This window comes from Jaculus jaculus, chromosome 10, assembly GCF_020740685.1.
Source record: "Jaculus jaculus isolate mJacJac1 chromosome 10, mJacJac1.mat.Y.cur, whole genome shotgun sequence".
In the NCBI taxonomy this organism is placed as follows: Eukaryota; Metazoa; Chordata; class Mammalia; order Rodentia; family Dipodidae; genus Jaculus; species Jaculus jaculus.
Genome location: NC_059111.1, coordinates 57666617 through 57689007, shown reverse-complemented (window position 1 = coordinate 57689007; position 22391 = coordinate 57666617). Strand labels below are relative to the sequence as shown.

Below are 22391 nucleotides of genomic sequence, written 5' to 3'. Positions count from 1 at the left end.
CTGGAGAACTGAATCCTTTTCAGAATAACAGGCAATTGAGATTTTTAATTAAATATTTTAAGAATTCACATTAAAATAGACATATACTGGAAATTCACTATATTTGTATTATATTACAATAGAATACATTCTGAATACTATAGTTTTGTTAGAGCATTACAAAGTATCAGAATAAATCTAAAAAATAGGACTTCACATAGAACACATATTGTATTTCAACAATGAATAATGGATCAGTGGAATTTTTAAGTGATATTTATTTTCAGTTTGAGGAAACAGCTTTATTATATAACACTCAAATTTTAAGAAATAGTTTAAGAAATCCAAGCCTTTAAATATATACTATAAATATATACAGCAATAATACAATGTTAAATGCATTTTAATTCAGCAGTGTAAAATACAGAACATTTCCACGCCATTTTGCATTTAATTTTTGTATTTTGGTATGCTTTTGTTACAAATATATGACTAAGACTCCTATACCATTAAGCATTTTGCTGAAAAAAAAATTATTGCATTGAACTACATACAGTCCAGGTAATTTATTGAATAACATAAAAAAGCAGGGTCACATGTCTAATAGTGCAATTTATTTAGCCTCAGTATAATAAAGATTGCTTTGAACAGAGAGTACAAAATGAAATGATTGGTTTATGTCATACTGCCAGACTTTCATTCAGCATAATTAAATTATACACTTTAAAAGCAGAATTGAGCAAGATGGGACTTTGGTGTGAGCAGCTACACATCCAATTTCCATCATCAATTATTTTTAAATCTCTCACATATGAAAGGACCTGGCCATTTTGTATGGTGGAAAACAAATGTCGTTTTGAAGTGGATTGTCTAATTTTTGAATGTTTTAAAAACACGTAAAAACCCTCCAATTTTCTACAAAGATACTTATTAAGAACACATACATACTGATGTATACACTCATGTATATTATATTTTTCCAATTTTCCTGACATATGTTTTTGCATTTCTGGCAAGGAATTTTTGAACTTGCTATTTAAGAAATGTAGGGTTGCACAAAGAGGAATGGACTTTGAGAAAGGACTTAAGAAAACAAATGGGAAGATTTCCCTTCTATATACATCTACAGAGTGAAAAGGACTCGTTAGCTTATCTCTAATATTGGCTTATTCTAAACCTAATTCATCCAGTCATTGCTTCCATTTTAATATAGCCTAATCCCCCACCCCCAAATACAACACTCATTTCAACTATCTACCTAGAAGAAGTGGATAATATTTTTGCTGGAATGATATGGTAACCTTTGAAAATCCTCTAGATCCAGGCTTATTGGCAGAAAATTCATATTTTAGTAGGAAACTATCATTTTATTCAAGTGCCTTCAGTTTGAGATATAAAATTTAATCATATGTTTTTCTGACTACTGCTTAGAACCCCACTTGTTTTTATTTAAGGTTTCTATTCATCAGTGAGAGCACATTTCACTTTAGAAGTTCATTTAATTCCAAGAGCCAAAATTGAACCCATTCATAAGCTCTGCTGGGGTGTAGAGGAGAACTAGGTCAAATTTGCTTGTGAGAACATTAGTTATGTACACAGATATGTGAGATTTGGATCCTTTAAATATTGTTTTGAGAATGCTGTGTTCAATATTTTTCAGAATGTTTAACAATATTTGTGAAAAATTGTGGGAAATTATGTTTGAAAGATTGAGCAATATGATATGGTTTGAGATGATTCTTAATGTTATTTCAACCCACATCATTAGACAATCAACTCTGCCCACATCCTGGAGGGGAGAGCTGGGCGTTTCATTTATTTACATCTAGAATGCTGGGATACAAGCGGTATCTCATAAGTGGAGACATTTCCCTACCTCCAGTTATTGTTTCAAATGTCTCAAAGGTATGATGTTTTTGGATCCACTTTAAAGTATTATTTAAAAACTCTGAAATGTATGTTGTTGTTGTTGTTGTTGTTGTTGGGAATGGTGGAAGTAACAGAGAACTTCAGGCATAGAAGAGATAGAACCAAGAATGTGGTCCTGAGTAATTGACTGATTAAATGCTATCTAAGAGGAAACTTCTTCTATAGAATTAGTTCTTTTGAATATATTTATAGTCTGTGACAACAGAGATATTCAATTAAGACCTTTAAAAACCTGAAGACAAAGGGGGCAGTGTCAAATTCATTATATGTTACTGAAACAGAAATTTCAGAAGATCATTCTGTGAAATGTCTACTGAGGAGAAGAGCCCTGGAAATTAGGGCTCTTCTAAAGCTATCTACATTTTCTAATCACATCTTACAGCTTATTATATTCGTACCATTTACAAAGGCAAACTTAAAGAGACTTTTGAAATAAACATCATGTAGCCTGTGCACATTTTCTTGCTGAAGTTGACAAGAGTAATTCAGAAAAGGAACTTTCTCAAATTTTTGCTTCCTTATGCAAAGCATTTGCTTTGTTTTATCATAACAGAAGCCAGTGATGCTGTGAGGCTGTGTGAGGGTGGATGGGAAAATCTCTCTCTCTCTATCTCTGTGTGTGTGTGTGTACACATATGGGTAAATATTTTATAGCCTTTGAATTTTTAGTTTATAGTTGAACATTTGTGGTTTGATGAATACAAAAAAAAATGGCCTCATGGGGTAAGTAAGAATCTCATGAAGATTATTAGCCAATGAATATCAGTCAATAGCACAAGAAATTTAATGGTCAAGACAATCACAAATAATCCAATGCAAAAATACTGAAAATGCAATCCATTATAGTGTTAACTTTATAGAAATGGATGTAATTTTAGGATTCAGTAAAACTTAGAACTCTCTATTATGTTGCAGTTTTTCAAGAATGGGTCTCTCTAAAAGCAAAGTGAGAAAAAAAAAATAATCCAGTGATTGAATTCACTGATTTTTCTGGAAGTTTCATAATTGTACTTTTTCCTGATCTGACACCACAACTTTCACAATTTCCAATCCTGGAGCACACATTATCTTTTATTCATTGATTCATTCATTCATTCATTCATTCATTCACTTATTTATGAGAGAGATGCTGGAAGAGAGAGAGCAAGCAAGGGAGACAAGGGGCATGCCAGGTCCTCTAGTCGTTGAAAATGAACTGCAGGTGCATGTGTCACTATGTGCATCTGGCTTATGTGGGTTCTGGGATATTGTCCTTTTCCTTTGATTTTGCAGACAAGTGCCTTAACTGCTAAACTATCTCCCCAGCTCCATCTTTTTAATATATCTATAAGAGAGAGAGAAAATGAGAGAGTATATTACCTTTCATTTAAGCAATGAACATGGCTTCCCTATGATCTGAGATTGAACACCTAGCCATCTATCTTTGTTTCTCAAAATTGAGTGTCTGGCAGGAAGAGCTTCTTCTGGGAGATTAAACATTTTAGGACAATTATAAATTAATGAGGTGGTCTGTCTTTCATAATAGGACTTCTAGTGACTTTCCAGGATTCCTATATCTTTGTTTTTGCTATCTTTGTAATCTGGGAAATAAGGATCTGCATTATTTTATCTTAAAGGTAATTTGTCATCCTTTTCTAATATATTTCTCATTAATTTTACTTCATGTTGGCCAAATGCTTACTATTTTTTTATAGTTACTTTTATGGAGTTCTGCACAAGTGTACGGGTTCTTGCTATTGGATAAAAAGCTTTAATTATTTTATTCCTTTTAAATGAGTTAGAGACTGTCAGTGCTATATTCCAATTAGAGCACTAACTTGCTGTGTCACCTAGAAAAGTATACTTTTTATGTCCACATCCTAAATTGAATTTATCTCCATCTATTTCCTCTCTCATCCATTTGGCTCTTCTGCAACAAAGATATTTTTTTCCACTCTCTATGAACTATTGTACATTCAACTTTTCAACTTCACTGAGGAATTGAGAAATGATAATATTTAACTCTACAGTTATGAAGACTAAGTGAGAAAATGTGGAACAGTTGCTCTGACTATGTTAAACACAACCTGTCTTACATAAATATAGCTACCATACTCCTGAAGACAAAGTAGAAGTCCCTATGACCTTCTGGTAGAGAGGGAGTTGTGTCTTCATAATAAGAATAATAACAGATGAAGTGATACCACCTGCTCTGTCGAGATTAATTTTCCCTGATACCCATCCTTATAGGAAATATGCAGCAATATGAATTTTAGTTACAAAGATATAAAGTTATGAACCAAAGTGAATAGCCATTCACAAATATAATAAATGAAAATTCTACGGGCCTTAAAACATTTTGCATGAATATTTATAATACTTTGCTCACTGTATGGCTGATAAATTGATTCACTATCCTATCATTCACTGCATCACTTTTTTTTTTTTTTTTTTGCTTGGTTTTATAAGGTAGGGTTTTGCTCTAGCCCACCCTGACATGGAATTCACTATGTAGTCTAAGGGTGGCCTCAAACTCACAGCAATCTTCCTATCTCTGTCTCCTGAGAGCTGGAATTAAAGATGTGTGCCACCATGCCCAGTTCCTCATTCATTGCATTTTATGACTGTTTAATACAGATGGTTTATATGACTTTCTCAATAAACATGTAAATGGGGCCATTTCCAAATCTTGTACTTTTAAAATTGGACATATAATGGCTAAATGCAGTAATGTTTCTGAGTAAAGGAGGAAAGAATAAAATTAATCCTTTTGGTGGTTAAAAGATTGACTGACATATTCAAAATGTAATTCTGTGTATTTCTTATTTTATTTTAAATTATAAAATAATAATTTTGATTAGCATGTGCTTTCTAGTACAAAAGTAAACATTATCATTATTATTATTATTATTATTTTTGTTTTGTTTTTTGAGGTAGGGTCTCACTCTGGCTCAGGCTGACCAGGAATTCACTATGTAGTCTCAGGGTGGTTTCAAGCTCATGGAGATCCTCCTACCTCCGCCTCCCTGGTGTTGGAATTAAAGGCATGTGCCACCATGCCTGGCTCCTAAAAATTAAACATTCTTTATTTACTGACACCTATAATGTTTCATAGGAAGTGAAGTTAAATATTACTTCACAGAATTTAAACAATTTAGTCTGTGTGAAATTAATTCAATGCTATCTAACCTTTATTAATCTGAAAATTTCTTGCTATATTTTATTTCCTGTGAAAACATATTAACATGTAATATGGATTGATACCTTGGTCAAAAGTGAACCACAGGGATTATTTTTAATGTGTAATGAAATTCACTGATATTTTATTATTATTTGACAAATAAAACTGAAAGTCACATTCATTTATCCATATATGCTTCAAACATCTAAAACATAGGAAATTATATTCCATTTTATTTTATTTTAGTATTAATTCTCAATCTGAATATTCCCTGTTACTACTTCATAACATTGTGAAAATTCATCCCTCATAATTCTTTAACACTGCACCCTTCCTCTCCACAAGATTATTAAAATTAGCATTATCATTTTTTTGCAAGCAAAGAAGTTATTTTAAATGATTCCGCTTTAATATTGATGATCCAGTTTATATTTATACATGGGTTATATTTTTTGGCACCAGTGTTTTAAATGTGATAATAGCCAGATAGGTGACATTAAATGCACTATTTTGTAGGTAGTGACAAATTGATTCTTTGTTTATCCAGAAGAGAAACTCTAACACCTATTAGTTCAAGTGTCCTGACACATTTAAGGCCTCTTTCACTCCATTTAACTGCTGCATCTGGCTGGAGCAAGAATGATGGCAAAGATCTTGACCTTGGAACACTGGTTGGATTACAGGATTCAAGTGTATGATAGAAGTTGTGGCTGGGTTTATGTGAGAACTGAACAATGTGGGGATAAATGCTGTAGGAGGGAGAGGTCTAAATGCTATGTGAGATGGGTGAAAAGGGGTAGCAGTGACTAAATGCAGGGGATGACCTGCTAAGAAAGTGGGGTGTGCAGGGATCACGGTGGGAGTCAGGGTAGAAAATGAGATAGGTGTAAAATGTGGCTGTGAAAATGGATGTAGATGAGCCACTGGGAGGTGACTGCTGTGGGAACTTATAGAAGCAGAAACAGCAAAATGTTGCAGGAATGTGTGGTGGATGGTGGTGATGGATGTGTGCTGGTGGACTGGAACTGTCTGTATAGCAGAGGCTGGAGAGAAAGCATTGGATCCTGCAGCAGGCAAAACTCGAAGATGCTTTGACAGAAGTTGTTTCTGCACATGCTGCTGGGCTTGTAGCTGTAGAAGCTTGTATTTATCTACTTCATCAGGAGAAAACGTTATAGGCTGTTGACTTAAAGGGGGAGAGAGAGATTTATGACACAATTCTAATTCATCTTCCACATTGTCACGCTTCTGCATAGTTCTGTCATAGCAAATGTTTACGTTTCCCTCCACATGATTCATATGCATGCTTATATCCTGTAAGCCTAGATTTATTTGGTCCTCTTTGGCCTCTGTTGAATCAGCTACACCAGTATACCCACTGGAGGAAAAAGCACCTGGGAAATCATTTGGCACAGGGTCACATTTCTGAGTAAAAGGTAGGACTTTACTAATTAAGAATTCTGACTGTTCTTTTGTTACTGGGTTCTTTTTTCTGCTTAAAGACTGAGGGTCTGTGACTGCATGGGTTACACCTTTAGAAAGATGATTATCACATTCAGTATCTGATAAAATAGAGAAATCATTTGCCTGTGAGCTTTCATTTTTGTCTTTCCCTGTAGTCCTATGAACTCTACCGCCTTTATCACTTCTTTTACTTGTGCAGTGTCTTTTCCCTGATGAAGGCAATGTTGGTCTGTCGAAAATTGGTGGTACAAGTTGAATTGTGCATTGAATTTGTGAATTTGTCACTGATTCATTTTCATAACTGTTTAAAGAGACCTCAAGATTAGTTGATTGTTCCTGACACTTCTTGGCTTGTACTCTTTCTAAAAGGTTTTGGGCTGTCATAGTGTATGTCTTCTCCCCTTGTAGAATGCTTGACTCTGTGGTTTCTGAAGAGCTACTGGGACAGTTTCTCAGAAGGTAAGTGATGGCGCCCGAGTTACAGGGCTTGTGCTCAACTTTTCCCAGATCACAAGAATGAGGGCTGGCTGAATATTTTTTACTTTTCTTGCTTTTTCTTAAGCAGTAAATTCTTTGTCTTGTGAAAGAGCTCAATTTGTTGTGCTGAGGTTTCTGGCCATTAAGCAGTTTTCCACTGTTTCTAGCAGGGGACAGCTGTGAGCTAGAATCACAATAGATGATTCTTGTGGATTTTGTTCCTGAGAACTGCTGGTTTTTCCCCAGTTTACATTTTCCTTTGCAGTGACAGTATCTATGATTTGAATGTTTTTTATTTTTAAATGATTCCCACAATCTACAGTTCCTGTCTCTCTGTGTTTCCGATGGAGAGCTTAATGTCTCATCAGACAAGTAGAGACAGTTGTGCTTCTTGTATTTCTCTTTGAGTCTTTCACTTGAGTTGTTTTCTCTTTGACAAAAGTAGAACAGATTACCACCGTCATTGCTATTGGACCTATGACATAAGCAAGTTTTTCTCCAACTGGACGGACTGCTAGGAGATATATCCAGGGGACTTGATTGTCCATCCAGAGGTGGCTTTGGAGAATGTTTTTGGCTGTTCCTTTGGTTTCCACATCCAGCAGTCCTGTTGGCCATACTGATATTTCTGTTCAAAGTGACACTGAAGTCATCCCCACAGTCACTGTGGCTGTCAGCTACAAAAGGACTAGAATTCCAGGTAAACTTGTTTTCCTCTTCAATCTCTGAATCAGGATTGTGGGGAATAAGTTTATGCTTTTTAGTCCTGGAGATATGAGGAGGACAGGATAAGCCCTCCTTTGCATCATTTAGAATGACTCTTTCACATGTTTGCCAATGGACCTTTGTAGATTCCTTAAATTCATTATCATCAGTATTATTCTTACCTCTACAATCCTTTAGAGACATATTAAGGAAAGCAGGAACTTTGGGATTTTTAAATTCCAAATCACTCGCATTAAAATTATGTTTACCCCTATGAGGCTCAAAATTGTTGTAGCCCAAAGTATGTTTTGTCTGGAAATTTTGCAAATCTGGTTTTGCCACAATCATGTTTGGTTTCATAGATTGATGATCTGGGATTAACTTTTGTTGGTGTTTGATTAAACCTGAGACTTGGCTATCTAATTTTCTTTTCATTTCCAAAGCTTCTTTGCCCAATTTCATTTTCAAGCCTTCTGAATTATGCTCATCTTTTGTGTTCTGTGAAAGCTTAAAATCAAAGTATAATGGGTTGCAGCCATAAGAAATGCAGGGTTCTGTTTTTGTAAAGAGCAGCAGTTCCACAGGCCATTGCAAAGTAGTGTGGCCATCTTTGCTCTGTACATGGAGAAAAGACAGTGGCTTGTTTTTCACATCATGGGGACATCTTTCTCTCAAAAGTTTTTCCACTCTTTCTGTTTCATCTAAAGATTTTCCTCTGCTCTGTATTCTGGAATTAGCATTCAAATGCACTGTACTCCTTTGCTCACTTGGTCCTGGAGATAAAGATTCATCCAGACATTCAAATATACTGGCATTAGTGTGATAAATGTCTTGTGGGTTGGTGCAAGTGTTTGTTTGGCATGAGTGATTAATGCAGTTCTCTGAAGCATTCTCCAGTGTGTTCCTAGCCTCCTTCTCTCTGCTGGAAGAAGTACAATTCACTTCTAAAAGATGGGTGTTAGATTTAGAGAAAGAAGCATGGATGCCTATTGAACCTTCCAGTTTCTTAATTGATTCATTTTTGTTTTGCAAAGTTTTTGAATTCATGGAGAAAGTGTTGTTCAAAACATTCTCCAGATGGCTTGGTGACATGTTGACAACATTTTCCTTGGTAAGGTGCATATCCTCATTTGCAAACCTGGAACACTTACATTTCTCCACAGTTTGTTTTGTTTTATAGGTGTGTGACTTGTTACAATCATGGGTATCTTCTGCATTCTCACTGAATACTGAGGCTGAAGATTCTAATTTTAGATATGCTTTTTTTGAAAATGAAAATGATACTCCTGTTCTGTGATTTGCATTGCTAAGATTAGAAGGTGTTTGCATTACCCGATTTCCAAATAAATAACATCTGTCTGATTGGAGCTGATGTCGACTAGGCATGGTGGACCACTGTCTCTCTGCAGTGCTTCTGGGGAGGCTCTTGCCCTTAAGAAGAAGTGCACTCTTCATGTATGATGGTTTTCTTCCATTCTTAACTGGGAAAATACCTTGTTGGAGCTGTTTTTCTATGGCTATCTTGGGGGCTTTGTATGCTGGTCCATATCCATTTCCAGAAACACTGTAATACAAGAAATATTTAATTGGTTAAGATATTAGCATTGTAATTGAATTTACATACAAACGTTACTTAGTATTTCTATGGTGCATCATTTTACTATTGATTAACACACTCTATCCTTGGTAATACAACCGTTTTATCATGTTTGTACATTTCAGGATAACTGTTTTTTCTACTAAAATGCCTTAGGTATATTATTTTGAAATTAACAAGTGCATACTACAAAATAAATAAATGAATAAAAGCTGGGTGTGGTGGCACCCACCTTTAATCCTAGTACTCAGGAGGTAGACGAAGGAGGATCACCATGAGTTCGAGGCCACCCTGAGACTACATAATGAATTCCAGGTCAGTCTGGGCTACAGTGAGACCCTACCTCGAAAAAAAAATTTAAAGTTTACATCACAGTATATCTCCTGCAGAACCCACAGAGGTCCTTAGCTCTGTCTTTTTCCCTTCACCTAGGAGTACAGAGGGAAGGTTGTTCTGCAACTCTTAAAATGACCAGAATGTAACCTGTGACCTCAAATTTCTAGCTTCAAAATGTTCAAGACTATGCAAAATATATGCATTATTTAAGATACAAATAGCATTTTGATGCAGGTGTCCAAATGGGCTGTCTTTTGTTTGGGACTACAGATATTATTAACTGTCCTCCATGCTCTAAATAACTGCTTATTCTCCATACTCCCTTTAATTATGCTTTTATTTATTCCTATTTTTGTATGTGTATTTGTGTGTGGTATGTATGCATGTACACTTGCATGTGATATGTGTGATTGCTTGTATGGAGACCTGAGGTCAATGTGGGGTATCTCCTCAATTGCTCTCCAACTTGTTTTCTTGACACAGGGTCTCTCACTAAATGTAGAGTTCACTGACTCATCTAGACTAGTTAACCATTACAACCCACAGATCCCCTACCTTTGTATCCCCAGAGCTGGAATGACATACCTGTGCCATTATATCTAGAATCTACATGAGTGCTGCATTTATGAACTCAGTCCCTTATGTTCACAAATATTTTATACACTAAATTATTTTCTTTTAACTTTCTATTGAATGTTCATACATAAGCATAATATAAATTTGATCATAATCCCTTTACCTTCTCCCCCCTCACTTTGCTGGTCTATGTCCATTGAACCCTTTCTTATATTTTGATATCATCTTTTGTCCTCCTCCATTATCTGTGTCAATATGTTGTTGGTGTCAATAATTTTCAGGTCTTATGGAGGTAATGACAGCTGCTCTGAAGTCATAAACGCAATAATAACTTCACATCTGGAGGATAATGTACAAAGTCATTTTAAAACACAAATAGCATTTTGATGCATCCCCATACTCTGGATCTTTCTTCTGTCCTTTCTTCCTCACTCCATGAGCCTTAGAAGATATATCAGACATTTTTCATTTTGTACTGAGTACTCAATAATCACTTATTCTCAGTTTTTTATGAGTTTTGCTTGTCCCTAGTACCCATCCCGATCTTTTGCTTCATTTTGCATGAAACTTCTCTGAACAAAAGTGACAGTAGCATTATTCTATGGGAATGAACAAGATATAAATATTTAGAAGGTCGTTTGATGGGCACAGCATGTGTTTAGTGAGACAACACAAGTAGCTTCACCTCCCTAGCCATAGAATTTTGATGATGTTCTCAATGGCAGACATGAATTCCCTCTCATATAGTAGGCATCAGACACAAGTAATAGAGTAGTTGTTTACCCCCATGTCACAACTACACCAGTAGGTATATCTTGGTTATGTAGCACGCAGGGTGGATATGGTTGCCACATCTGACATTCCTTTAATGACCAGGGATGACATACCCTGAGTAAAGGAAGGCTTTAGTTTAGTCAAGGTATATAAATAGCTATTTTCCACAGATAAAACTCCAAAACAAGTTTTCAAGGTTTTGTTTGTTTTAGTTTTGATCTATTAAACCAATATCTATTTTTGGTTTTTCTGCTGTTGTTTTTTTGAGAAAGGGTTTCACAAAGCTGACATGAAAATCACAATGAAGCCAAGGATAACTTTAAACTTCTGATCCTTCTGTACCTATCTGTAAAGTGCTAGGATTAGAGCATGTTCCACATTGCCAAACTCAATCTCTCTATTTTCCCCTCTCTTTCCCCACTTTCAGAAAATTTAATACGTTTACATTTACTGTGCTACACTGCCAACCACAGGTGAAATACTGACATGACTTTTTTTTTAAAGAACATATATCACATGTTATTATCCCTATTCAACTGGGAGCCCTTCTCAGTGGGGTTGCTGGTATTCCCCATGTGGTTGTGAGTTATTTGTTGTGGTAGAAGCAGTCAGTGCTGTTAACCAGCTGCTTGCTTTATAGAAGAATTTGAGGTCTGCTTTGTGGGTGTGAATTCATGTCAAGTACTGTAAATGTGGTCAAAAGTTGGTGGCTGCCAGGTGGGGCAGTATACACCTTTATTCCCAGCACTCGGAGGCAGAGGTAGGAGGATCACTGTGAGTTTGAGGCCACCCAGAGACTACAGATGAATTCCAGGTCACCCGGAGCTAAAGTGAGACCCTACCTCAAAAAACAAAACAAAAAGTCGTTGGTGTCATAGGCTCTAGTAGGAAAGCAACTAGAGTTGTTTTGCTAAATGGACATGTTGTGCTTGTCAAACTGCTTTCTTAAAATTTATATTTATGTCCACAGATTAGTGTGGACATAACATAAGCTCTTTTTTTTTTTTGCAGTGGGTCATGGTTACTCCAGAGACTCATAATTGGTCAAAGTGCAAAGTTTAAGTGACTGCTTAGGGCCCAGTTATAAGTGAGACATCTATATAATTTCCTCCATGGCTCAGTGAACCATGTAGAAGAGGACAGAGAATGAATTTAAGAGATAAAAGAAAAAGAAGAGTGGAGTGTTGAGTAATGCTGTCTTCCATATGTGACATGGCCTTTGTATTCATTTTACTCATAGCAGTGCTTGCTATGAGTGGGTACTTTCACAATACCTGAATCAGCTTGAGCCTACCATTATTTTATTATGGATGGAAGAGGAGTTCATGAGGTTTGACCCCTCCCCGAGCACTTCTAGGCAGTTAAATGTTGCTGGGAGATGGGTTCTTGGCCCCACTCCTCCTTGAAGAACCATTGGCAGTTAACCATTGGTAAATTGCTATGCTCCAATAAATGATCCCTTACCAATGCTCCTCTCAGCAGCTCTGTAATTAACCTTACTAAGTACCAAAAAGAAAGAAAGAAAGAAAAAAATGACTTTAAAATAGACTGGTGCATATTGGGAAGAAGGAATATCAAAAGGAAAGGCAGTGAGAAAAATAAAATAAAGCATAATCTGGGTGAATGTGATTATAATAATATGCATGTATGAAACTGTCAAAACTAATCACAACGAAAATAACTATCTAATTTATAAAAACATTTCTTTAATTTTCTTAAATTTAACTTGTTAGAAATTATACCATTTTATTTATTTATTTTTCTCTTTTTTTTTTTTTTTCAAGGTAGGGTTTCACTCTGGCTCAGGCTGACCTGGAATTCACTATGTAGTCTCAGGGTGGCCTCAAACTCTCGGAGATCCCCCTACCTCTGCCTCCTGAGTGCTGGGATTAAAGGCATGGGTCACCACGCCCGGCAGAAATTATACCATTTTAAATTTAGTGCTTGGTGCAAAGATTTCTTAGCACTTAGGGCACTTGCCTGTGAAGCCTAAGGACCCATATTAGATTGTACAGATCCCATGTAAGTCAGACATACAAGGTGACACAAGCATGCAAGGTCACACATGCACACACCACAGAGCATGTGTCTGGAGTTTAATTAAGGTGGCTGCAGGCCCTGGTGTGCCAATTCTCTCTCTCTCCCTCCCTCTCTCTCTCTCTCTCTCTATCTCTCTCTCTCTCTCATAAAAAGAAAGAAAAATTTTTAATTTTTTTTGAAACAAGATGGCCAGTTCTTTATGACTTGAAACTTGTTTAATTAATAAACACATAGAAAGTAATACACATTTACTAGTGCTCTTATTATTTACATTATAGTTTCTCGTCCCCAAAATATTCTTTCTACGATTTGTATCGTTTGTGTGCATGTGTGTTTGATCTTTTAAAAGTTTTAAAAGATTTTTTTTTGAGTTCCATTAGTTTCAAATAGAAAGCTGCTAATGAAAATAAATCAATAGAAATATTTAGATTAAAATTATTTGTCTTGGGCTTGAGGGATAGATCAGTGGTGAAGGCACCTGCCTGCAAAACCTAATGAGTTGGGTTTGATTCTCCAGTAGTCACATAAAGCCAGATGCACAAAGTATTACACACATCTAGAGTTTGTTTGTACTGGTTGGAGGCTCTGGCACACCCATTCTATGTCTTCTGTCTATCTCTCTATACTTGCAAATAATAAAAATATATTTTAAAATTAAAAAATAAAAGTTATTCATCTCTTTCATATATTATTTGATAACCCTTTACTAAAAAACAAAGTTTTCCTGGGGGTAAGCTATAAAAATCACATCATTTGTCTGATGTTTTATTTTGGTTTCCCTTCTTTCTCTGTTCAGTTTTCTATACAGACATTGTAAATCTATTTATTTGAAATGAATGTGCTTATATTATATGATTTTGGAATTTTCACTTTTATTTATTACACTTGTCAAGTGAACCTACTCCATAGGTTATTTATTATATATTCACCAGAACACAGAACATGTTGGTTTCCTTTTAAACTGAACAGGTTAATTTCATTTAAAAATTTTTGCTTGTACATTTTGGACGTATTCAATTTGCTTTTAAAAAAATTTCTCTGATTATTGCTATGTTCCTGACCTTGTTTCTTATATTGCAGTTTATATTAAATTTATTGGCTTTTCTGAATGTAACTTTTAGATCTTACTGTTTGTCTCTGTGATCTTTAATCAGGGAGAATTCCTTTCATGCAAGTTTTACTTTGCTCATTCTCTTTTACAATGCTATAACCTATTGCTTATATGCCCTATGGATTTTACTTAAAATTAATAATTTTAGCCAACATTCCATTTATAATAATTTCATATTGTCTGTTCACATGAATTAATAGCTGTAATTTACAGTTATAATATTCTCCTGAGTTGCATGGAAAATAAAATTTAAGACTTTTCTAAAACAGTAATTGTTCCTTGAATCTTGTGTTTCACAATAAAAACTATTTTTGTTTCTATCTCAGTAACCCCTTGTTTTGAATAATCTCATCATGTTCTTTAGAAAGGTGAGTTTAGGTCAGGAAGGATAGCTTTGTGGTTAAGGTGCTTGCCTGTGAAACCTAAGAAACCCTGTTCAACTCTCCATATCTCATATAATCCAAACACACAAGGTGATGCATTTGGGTAAAGTCCCATTTGTGCACAAGGTAGTGACGTGTCTGGGGTTGGATTGCAGTGGCTGGATGGTCTGGAACACCAATTCTCTCTCATACACACACTGTATTCAATACAAATTATTCCAATGTCTACTATCTAAATAGTATCACTTATTCTTGCAGATTCCACCTGGATAAAGATAGTTTAATGTTTATGAATTATATTTGTTAAATATTAATTTTTTCTTAACTTTTTTATTACCCATGCATTGTTTTCTGCATTTTCTTGCTTTGATTTACATTAACCTAAACATTCTTTTCTGTTTCATTACTTTGCTATTCATCTCTTTAATGTACTTCTTTTATATTGCTTAAATACTTCTAAACTTCTTTGGTATTATTGTTTTATATTGTATTTTTTTTTTCCTTTGCTTCTGGTCCTTTTGTGCTTGCTTTTTATTTATTTATTTATTTATTTATTTATTTATTTATTTATTTTTAATTTTATTTATTTGAGAGCGACAGACACAGAGAGAAAGACAGATAGAGGGAGAGAGAGAGAATGGGCGCGCCAGGGCTTCCAGCCTCTGCAAACGAACTCCAGATGCGTGCGCCCCCTTGTGCATCTGGCTAACGTGGGACCTGGGGAACCGAGCCTCGAACCGGGGTCCTTAGGCTTCACAGGCAAGCGTTTAACCGCTACGTCATCTCTCCAGCCCCTGTGCTTGCTTTTTATAAACCAATATGCAATACTGATTGTTGAATTTTTCATGTTTTAGACATCTATCTTCCTTTTCAATCTTGGCAAATCTTATTTTCATACTTTAAATGCTTTATTTAATTGATTTATGAACTTTAATTTCTATTATATTAAGTCTAATTTATTTTTATTATTTTCTAAAATCCTAATTGTCTACACTTTGGTGTTACTTCAGTGTTTTAAACTCTATTATTTGAATATAAATTTATGCATTATAATATGATTACAGCTTTAATTATTTTCCAGCTTATTGAAATATAATTGGCAAATAAAACTATATTTATTCTAGGTTGATAACAGTGATCTTCTATATGTATACCTTGTGAAATTATTACCATAATCAAATGAATTGACAATGTACCACCACATATAATTGTGTGCGTATTAAAATTACCAAGATACGCTATCTTGAAAAATATCAAGTAAACAGCACAATTACCAACTATAGTCATCTGATTGTACTTTAGATACCAAGAATTTATATCTGGAAGTTGATATGTATTGACCAATATTTCTTATTTCTCTTATCCTCTATTTTCTAGTATAGACTATTCCAGTAATATTTATTTATTTATTTGAGAGTGACAGGCATAGAGAGAAAGAGGCAGAGAAAGAGAGAGAATGGACATGCCAGGGCCTACAACCACCGCAAAGGAACTCCCCTTGTGCATCTGGATAACATGAGTCCTGGGGAATCGAGCCTTGAACCAGGGTCCTTAAGCTTCACAGGCAAGCTCTTAATCGCTAAGCCATCTCTCCAGCCCTATTCCAGTAATATTTACATCTAGATCATTTGTTCTTCAATTCTTTTTATTTTGGAACTATCTTAAAATTTTTACTTTCTGTGATTTTTTTTTTCTTTTGTATTTGTTTTTGTAAGGGAGGGTCTTATTCTAGTTCAGGCTGACCTGGGATTCACTGCGTAGTTTCAGGGTGGCCTTGAACTCAGGGCAATTCTCCTACTTCTGCCTCCCAAGTGCTGGGATTAAAGAAGTGTGCCACCAGGCCGGCTCTGTGATTTTTTTAATGAGAGCAAGAGAAGAGGGAGAGGAAGAATTGGCACACCAGGGCCTTAGCCACTGCAAATGATCTCCAGATGAATGCACCACCTTGTTCATCTGCTGATATGTGTTGTAGAGAGTCAAATTTGGGACCTTGGGCTTCTCAGGCAAGGGCTTTAAGTGCTAAACCATCTCTCCAGCCCAGTTTATGTGATTTTTAACTACTTATTTTATCTATAGTAGCTGGTAAGAAAGTGTATACAGAATTAGTTATTTAACTCTTACTAATAAATTGTCTATACCAATACTATACTAAATAAGAATTTGCCTCTTAAGCAGAAGAATATTTTTTAAAAACTATGTATGAAGCATATAAAAATAGCATGATTTTGTTAAGTTGTTTGATTTTCTAATGTGGGTCTTCACATTGTCACGATAGACATTTCCAAGCCTTTTATATGTTGTAAAGGTCTCCATATAAATATGAACTGTCCTATATTTACACAGATATGTTTATATATAGAAAACGAGATTCTCTTCATACAATAGCTAGTCTTCTGGCAGATCTAGGGTGAGTAGGACTGTCCAAGAGATGGCAGAGTTGGATCTTTTCTATGATAACCCATTACCAGTTTCCTTCCACCATTTGTTCATTAGTGTGATTCAAGTATTCTCACTCACATACAAGTTTATGCATATATTCTGCAGTCTATTTCACAGTCATGGAAAAGATTTGTTATCTGCATCATCATACTCAGAAGATGCAACAAATCAGGTAATGATAGCTGGGCAAGATCCACCACAGAAGGACATCCTTGAGAAAGGTCCTCACAGGAAAGGCCTGATTTATAACTGTTTCCTCCACAAATCTGAGGATTAAGGGCAATGAAATGTTGTTTAGGAAAGAGGTAATGATATTAATACTTTTCATTTTATTTTTAATTTTTAACCATCCATCTGGCTACCTCAAAAAAAAAAACTTTTTGGGCTGGAGAGATGGCTTAGCGGTTAAGCGCTTGCCTGTGAAGCCTAAGGACCCCGGTTCGAGGCTCGGTTCCCCAGGTCCCACGTTAGCCATATGCACAAGGGGGCGCACGCGTCTGGAGTTCGTTTGTAGAGGCTGGAAGCCCTGGCGCGCCCATTCTCTCTCTCCCTCTATCTGTCTTTCTCTCTATGTCTGTCGCTCTCAAATAAATAAATAAAAATTAAAAAAAAAAAATAAAAGAAGTCTGAGGTCATTTTAAAAAAAAAAAAAACTTTTTATAATTCTAACTGAGTTCCCTTAGGATATGAGATTGTTTAAGCAGATAGTGGAGTTAGCTACACAGCAGATGGTGAGTAATGGCAAGAAAGATAACATCTTCCTGGTTTCAAGTTTTATATCTATGAAGTTGAACATTTATCTTTTTCTTAACAGTATGACATATGACCTATACAGCCTACCTTGCTCCTTGTTCAGCAAGGCAGGTTTGCAGAGTTATACCATAAATTCATCAGAGTGAACGTGTTAATTTAACAGACTTCACTGGGAAATTCTAGCAAACTTAGACTTTAAAATAATAGCATCACCATTATCCTCAATATCGTCCAGAAATACATCATCCCATTCCCCTTACAGCCACCATCTTTCAAGACTCCTTTGGTCTTTTGCTATTTTCACAGAAGAAACTTTATAATAGGTGAAAGACTTTAGATGTATTATAACATTCCTGGTAGTAAAATAGCCATGGATTTGATTAGGAACCAGGCAAATCTAGCCTATCATGTGAGCACCTTTTGTAAAAACAGATTTGCATGTGGGGTGTGTGTATGTGAGTGTGTGCGTGCGTGTGTGTGTGTGTGTGTGTGTGTGTGTGTGTGTGTGTGTGTTGTGTTGTGTTGTGATGTGTATATGCTGTGCTTTTGTGCACAAACCATGCACATACATGTAGAAGCCAGAGGAGAATACAAACTACCTTCATGTTTTTGCTCATCCATATGTTTACTTGAGACTGTGTCTCTCCCTTAACCCCAAGATGCTGTCTGTAATCCAGGTCCAGGGAACTTCTGGCCTATGCTCCCTGTAGAACTTAGGTAATAGAAGTATGAGGCCACACCCAGCTAAGATCTTGGTTATAGGGAGTTAAACATGACAGTGTCTAGTCCAATAGCTCCACATGCTAAAAGTAGCAGGTGCTTTTAACCATGGAGCCATCTTCTCAGACCCTGTGAAAACTTTCTTGAGGCTGTCTTTCTGTGGCAAATACTACCCCTTATTATGATTTGACTACTGTATCTCATATCCAATGCCAGAAATTGCATCTTACCTAGGTGTTTTTTTTCTGTGTGCTACCCTAAGAAGTATAGAACTTATTTTTCTAAGTTCTGCTCTAACAAGGTCTTTCTGATACAGTATTTTAATAACATGTTCTGAGTTCCTCATTGTATTGATTGATTAAAAGGTCAGTACTAAATCTGCTTTCTGCTTCTTTGATTGTACAGAACCTACTAGGCACGCATTTTTCCCATCAACTTCATGTCTGGTTACTTATAATCTTGTAATTTTCCTTTCCATGACATTTGGTTTTTATTTATTACTGTTATTACATTGCATTTTATTTTAATTAACTTATTCTAAAAGTTACAAAAATACTAATATTGCAGGCTGAGTACTATTTTCACTCATAGTTGGCCCCAATATTTCTTTACAATAATATTGGAAGTCTAACATTTTCTTACAATCACATTTGAAGTCTAATATTTTGTTGTAATATAATTAAAACACTGTGTTTAAATTTTGGCCTAGAGTTATAAATTTCAAAATTCAGAGTTTCTGTCAATTATGTTAATTAGATACATTATTTTTATACATTATTATCCACAAGAGTGAAAATCATACTTTGCAAATTTAATTGCATTCCAGGTAACAGCTTTGAAACATTTGATGGCTTTAAGCTTTTATAAAAGTGTTATTTTTCAGCTACAAGAATGTATTAGTGTAATACTTGTTCCATTATAATTATCAATTTAAATGGCCCTGTGTCATAAATTTAACTGCATTAATTACATCTTGTTTGTCAGGCAGACAAGTATGTGCAGGGGAATGAATGAATGTATGGAACATATTCCCTCCAAAAGGATACACAACTATTAATAGTTTCTGAAAGCATCATTATAAAACAAATCACTGATAAACTTTGTCAGGTTAGGTCAACTGGATAAAGTAAATGCCTGTATATTAGAATCATTTCCTGGAATATTTCATTAATAAGTACATTAATCAATAATGTTAGGAAGGAAGAAAAATTAAATGGTAAGATAATTCACTTACTTTTAATAAATAAGACAATTTGCCTTCAGACATATCTGTGATTAATGATAATTTTACATTGATACAGAGAACAGAGTAGATTTATTATGGTAATGTCCCCAGAGGTTGGAAGAAAGTTCCCAGTTTCCTCTAATTCTTTTTTTTTATTTTTTTAAATTAGTTTTCTTTTCAGCAAATACAGTCAGTTTGGTACCATTGTTTAGGCTTATCCATGACCTACCCCCTCCCAATGGCCCCTCCTTGTTGATGTAAATGGGACGTGCATTGTGGAGTTAGCCCACAGTTATTGGTACGATAAATGTCTCTGCATATCATGACCCAAAATGTGACTCTGACATTCTTTCGGACCCCTCTTCCGCAAAATTCCCCTGAGCCATGTTGAGTTCATTTTTGGTCTGCTTCAGTGCTGAGGTGTTGGGGGCCTCTGAGGCTCTATTCTTACCATGCAGACTGCTGTTGCCTTAACTCAGCCAGCTGATGAAGTCGCTTAAGAGCTTTTTCTTGTTTCTTCTCATCTTTCCAAGACTTGGAAGCTACATTTCTAGCAAATTCTCGTTGTTTTAATTCTTTCAGTCTCTGTGTAAAAAGAAGAAAAACAGTAACAATTCTAAAAATAAATACTATGTTCTTTTTCGTCCACTTAGGTCCTTGTTAATCCTTGCTCTGAGTACAGAGGTGACTTCCAGGACAGGAGGAGTAAAAACATTCCTATTGATGCTATAAAATAAATTTAGTAGATAAATGCAATTTTCAACTAGGTTGTTTCTCAGAGCTGTCACAGTCACTTTGGAAATGCACTGCAAAGCTGGTCCCCAGTCCTTCCTTTGGTCACCTTGACTACACAGCTGAGTCACTATGTGGCAGTGAAGTACATGTGGGATATATATTTAAATGTCTATGGATGAAGAGGGAAAAGGTCATGGGATCTTCTGTCTTCTTCATACATGTTTTCCTATTTCAGTTACTTGTGTCTTGTTTATATGAAATAATTCACACTTCAAAATGTGATATTTACCTACATTTTCTGGTGGAGGTATGTATAAAATCACACGAGGATAACAATAATGGGTTAAGAATTTAAACCCAAATAGAGACTTGGCCTTGCTTCATTCAACTTAGCCTATCGCCCCCTTTAATTAATCTTTTCTCTGAAACAATTGGTTTATATGCAGACTGGATACTGCTTATTGCCTGTTTGATATTTTTTTCTTTAGAAACTTATACATGGAATGTCTAAACATATTGAATAAACTGTGCAACAGACACCATTAATTGAACATTTTGAGGATTGTGGTTTAATCCTAAATTGGGAGTACATTAGAATATTAGCTTCTATTAACCCATACAGAGTGATTTTGAAAAGTATAAGATCTATATTGATTTTTCTTTTCCCAAATCAGACAGAAAGGATTTTACCTAGGTAGGGAAAAATCTACAGAGCTATCAATAACCTAGTAGCAGACTTTTCCACACATAAAGCAAGGGACAAAAACTTTAATGCTCATTAGCTTCATTCTTGCAAGGAGCATGCTCCTGGGAGATGGTGTCTGAAGACTGCAAACTAAGCTTTCAAATGAGAATGTTCTGAGCATAAAGAACAAGGTAGCTGCAGATCTAGAAACAGCCATGGGAAATACAGTGTAGTCAACCTGAATTCATTTTTTATAAATCAAATCTTGCTAAGAAATGGGAAATCTCAGGAAATCTTACATGTGTCCCATGTGTTATTAGAAAATAAAAAAAAATCAATAGTTCTCAAGAGCTGATAAACAGCAAAGAAGATGATCATGAAAGGGCTGATAGACTTCACAGAGAGAATTATAGATCCCCTCATTTCCCAGCTCTCCTATTCATGCCTTCTGACTCCATGTCCTGGATAACCCAAGTTTTGCAGTGAAAGCTTGACTTATAAGCAGTGACTCTTTAGAAAGTACCCTATACTATGGTAGAGTACACATAAAATGCAGCTTAATTGTTATAGAGAGAAGATGATGAATTGGATGTGAGGGATAATTTTACTTTTCATAATGAATAAGTGCAAAATACTCTATGTAATACTTTATTTAATGTCTGTTATTACCAGAATATAATACTTGCATAACCTAAGAGAGGAAATTATTTAGTCACAAAAGTTAATTCTTAGCCAGGCATGGTGGTACACACTTTAATCCCAGCACTTGGAAGGCAGAGATAGGAGGATCGCCATGAGTTCAAGGCCACCCTGAGACTACATAGTGAATTCCAGGTCAGCCTGGACTACTGAGAGACATTACCTTGAAAAATCAAAAAGGAAACAAAAGTCAATACTTGATTCCTCATGACTAGAATTTTATTGGAGGTTTTCGAGTACACTTAAGTCTTCCATTAGCTGTCAAGATTCTGAGACGATGTTTTTGTTTCTGAACTACAGAAATGATCACACATTTTTTTCAGTCTGTTATTTTTCCAAAAAATACTATCAATTCCTACTATGGAGTACAGCAAATATACAAATCAAAATTTTTCCCTTCAATAGAGAGAGATAAGTAAACTTTAGCATTAAAATACAGATAACATTGTGCTTAATATGTATAGCTGTTTTTCTTTTTTTTATTCATTTATTTGAGAGAGAGAGAGAGACAGAGAGAGAGAGAGAGAGAGAGAGAGAGAGAGAGAGAGAGAGAGAGACAGGCCCAGGACATCTAGCCACTGCAAGCAAACTCTAGACACAAGTG

General features: G+C 35.4%; 1 protein-coding gene across 1 annotated transcript in view; it reads right to left on the bottom strand.

Moving 5' to 3' along the window:
* Positions 1-4901: 4901 nt before the first annotated feature.
* The window catches only part of Znf804b (zinc finger protein 804B), a 184402-nt gene continuing 166912 nt past the window's right edge, over positions 4902-22391 (bottom strand). The window contains exons 4-5 of the mRNA XM_045160059.1: positions 20120-20253; positions 4902-9278 (exon numbers count right to left, since the gene is read on the bottom strand). Coding sequence (XP_045015994.1) covers positions 5636-9278; positions 20120-20253 — 3777 coding nt within the window. The 3' untranslated portion in view covers positions 4902-5635. The remainder of the gene's footprint in view (positions 9279-20119; positions 20254-22391) is intronic.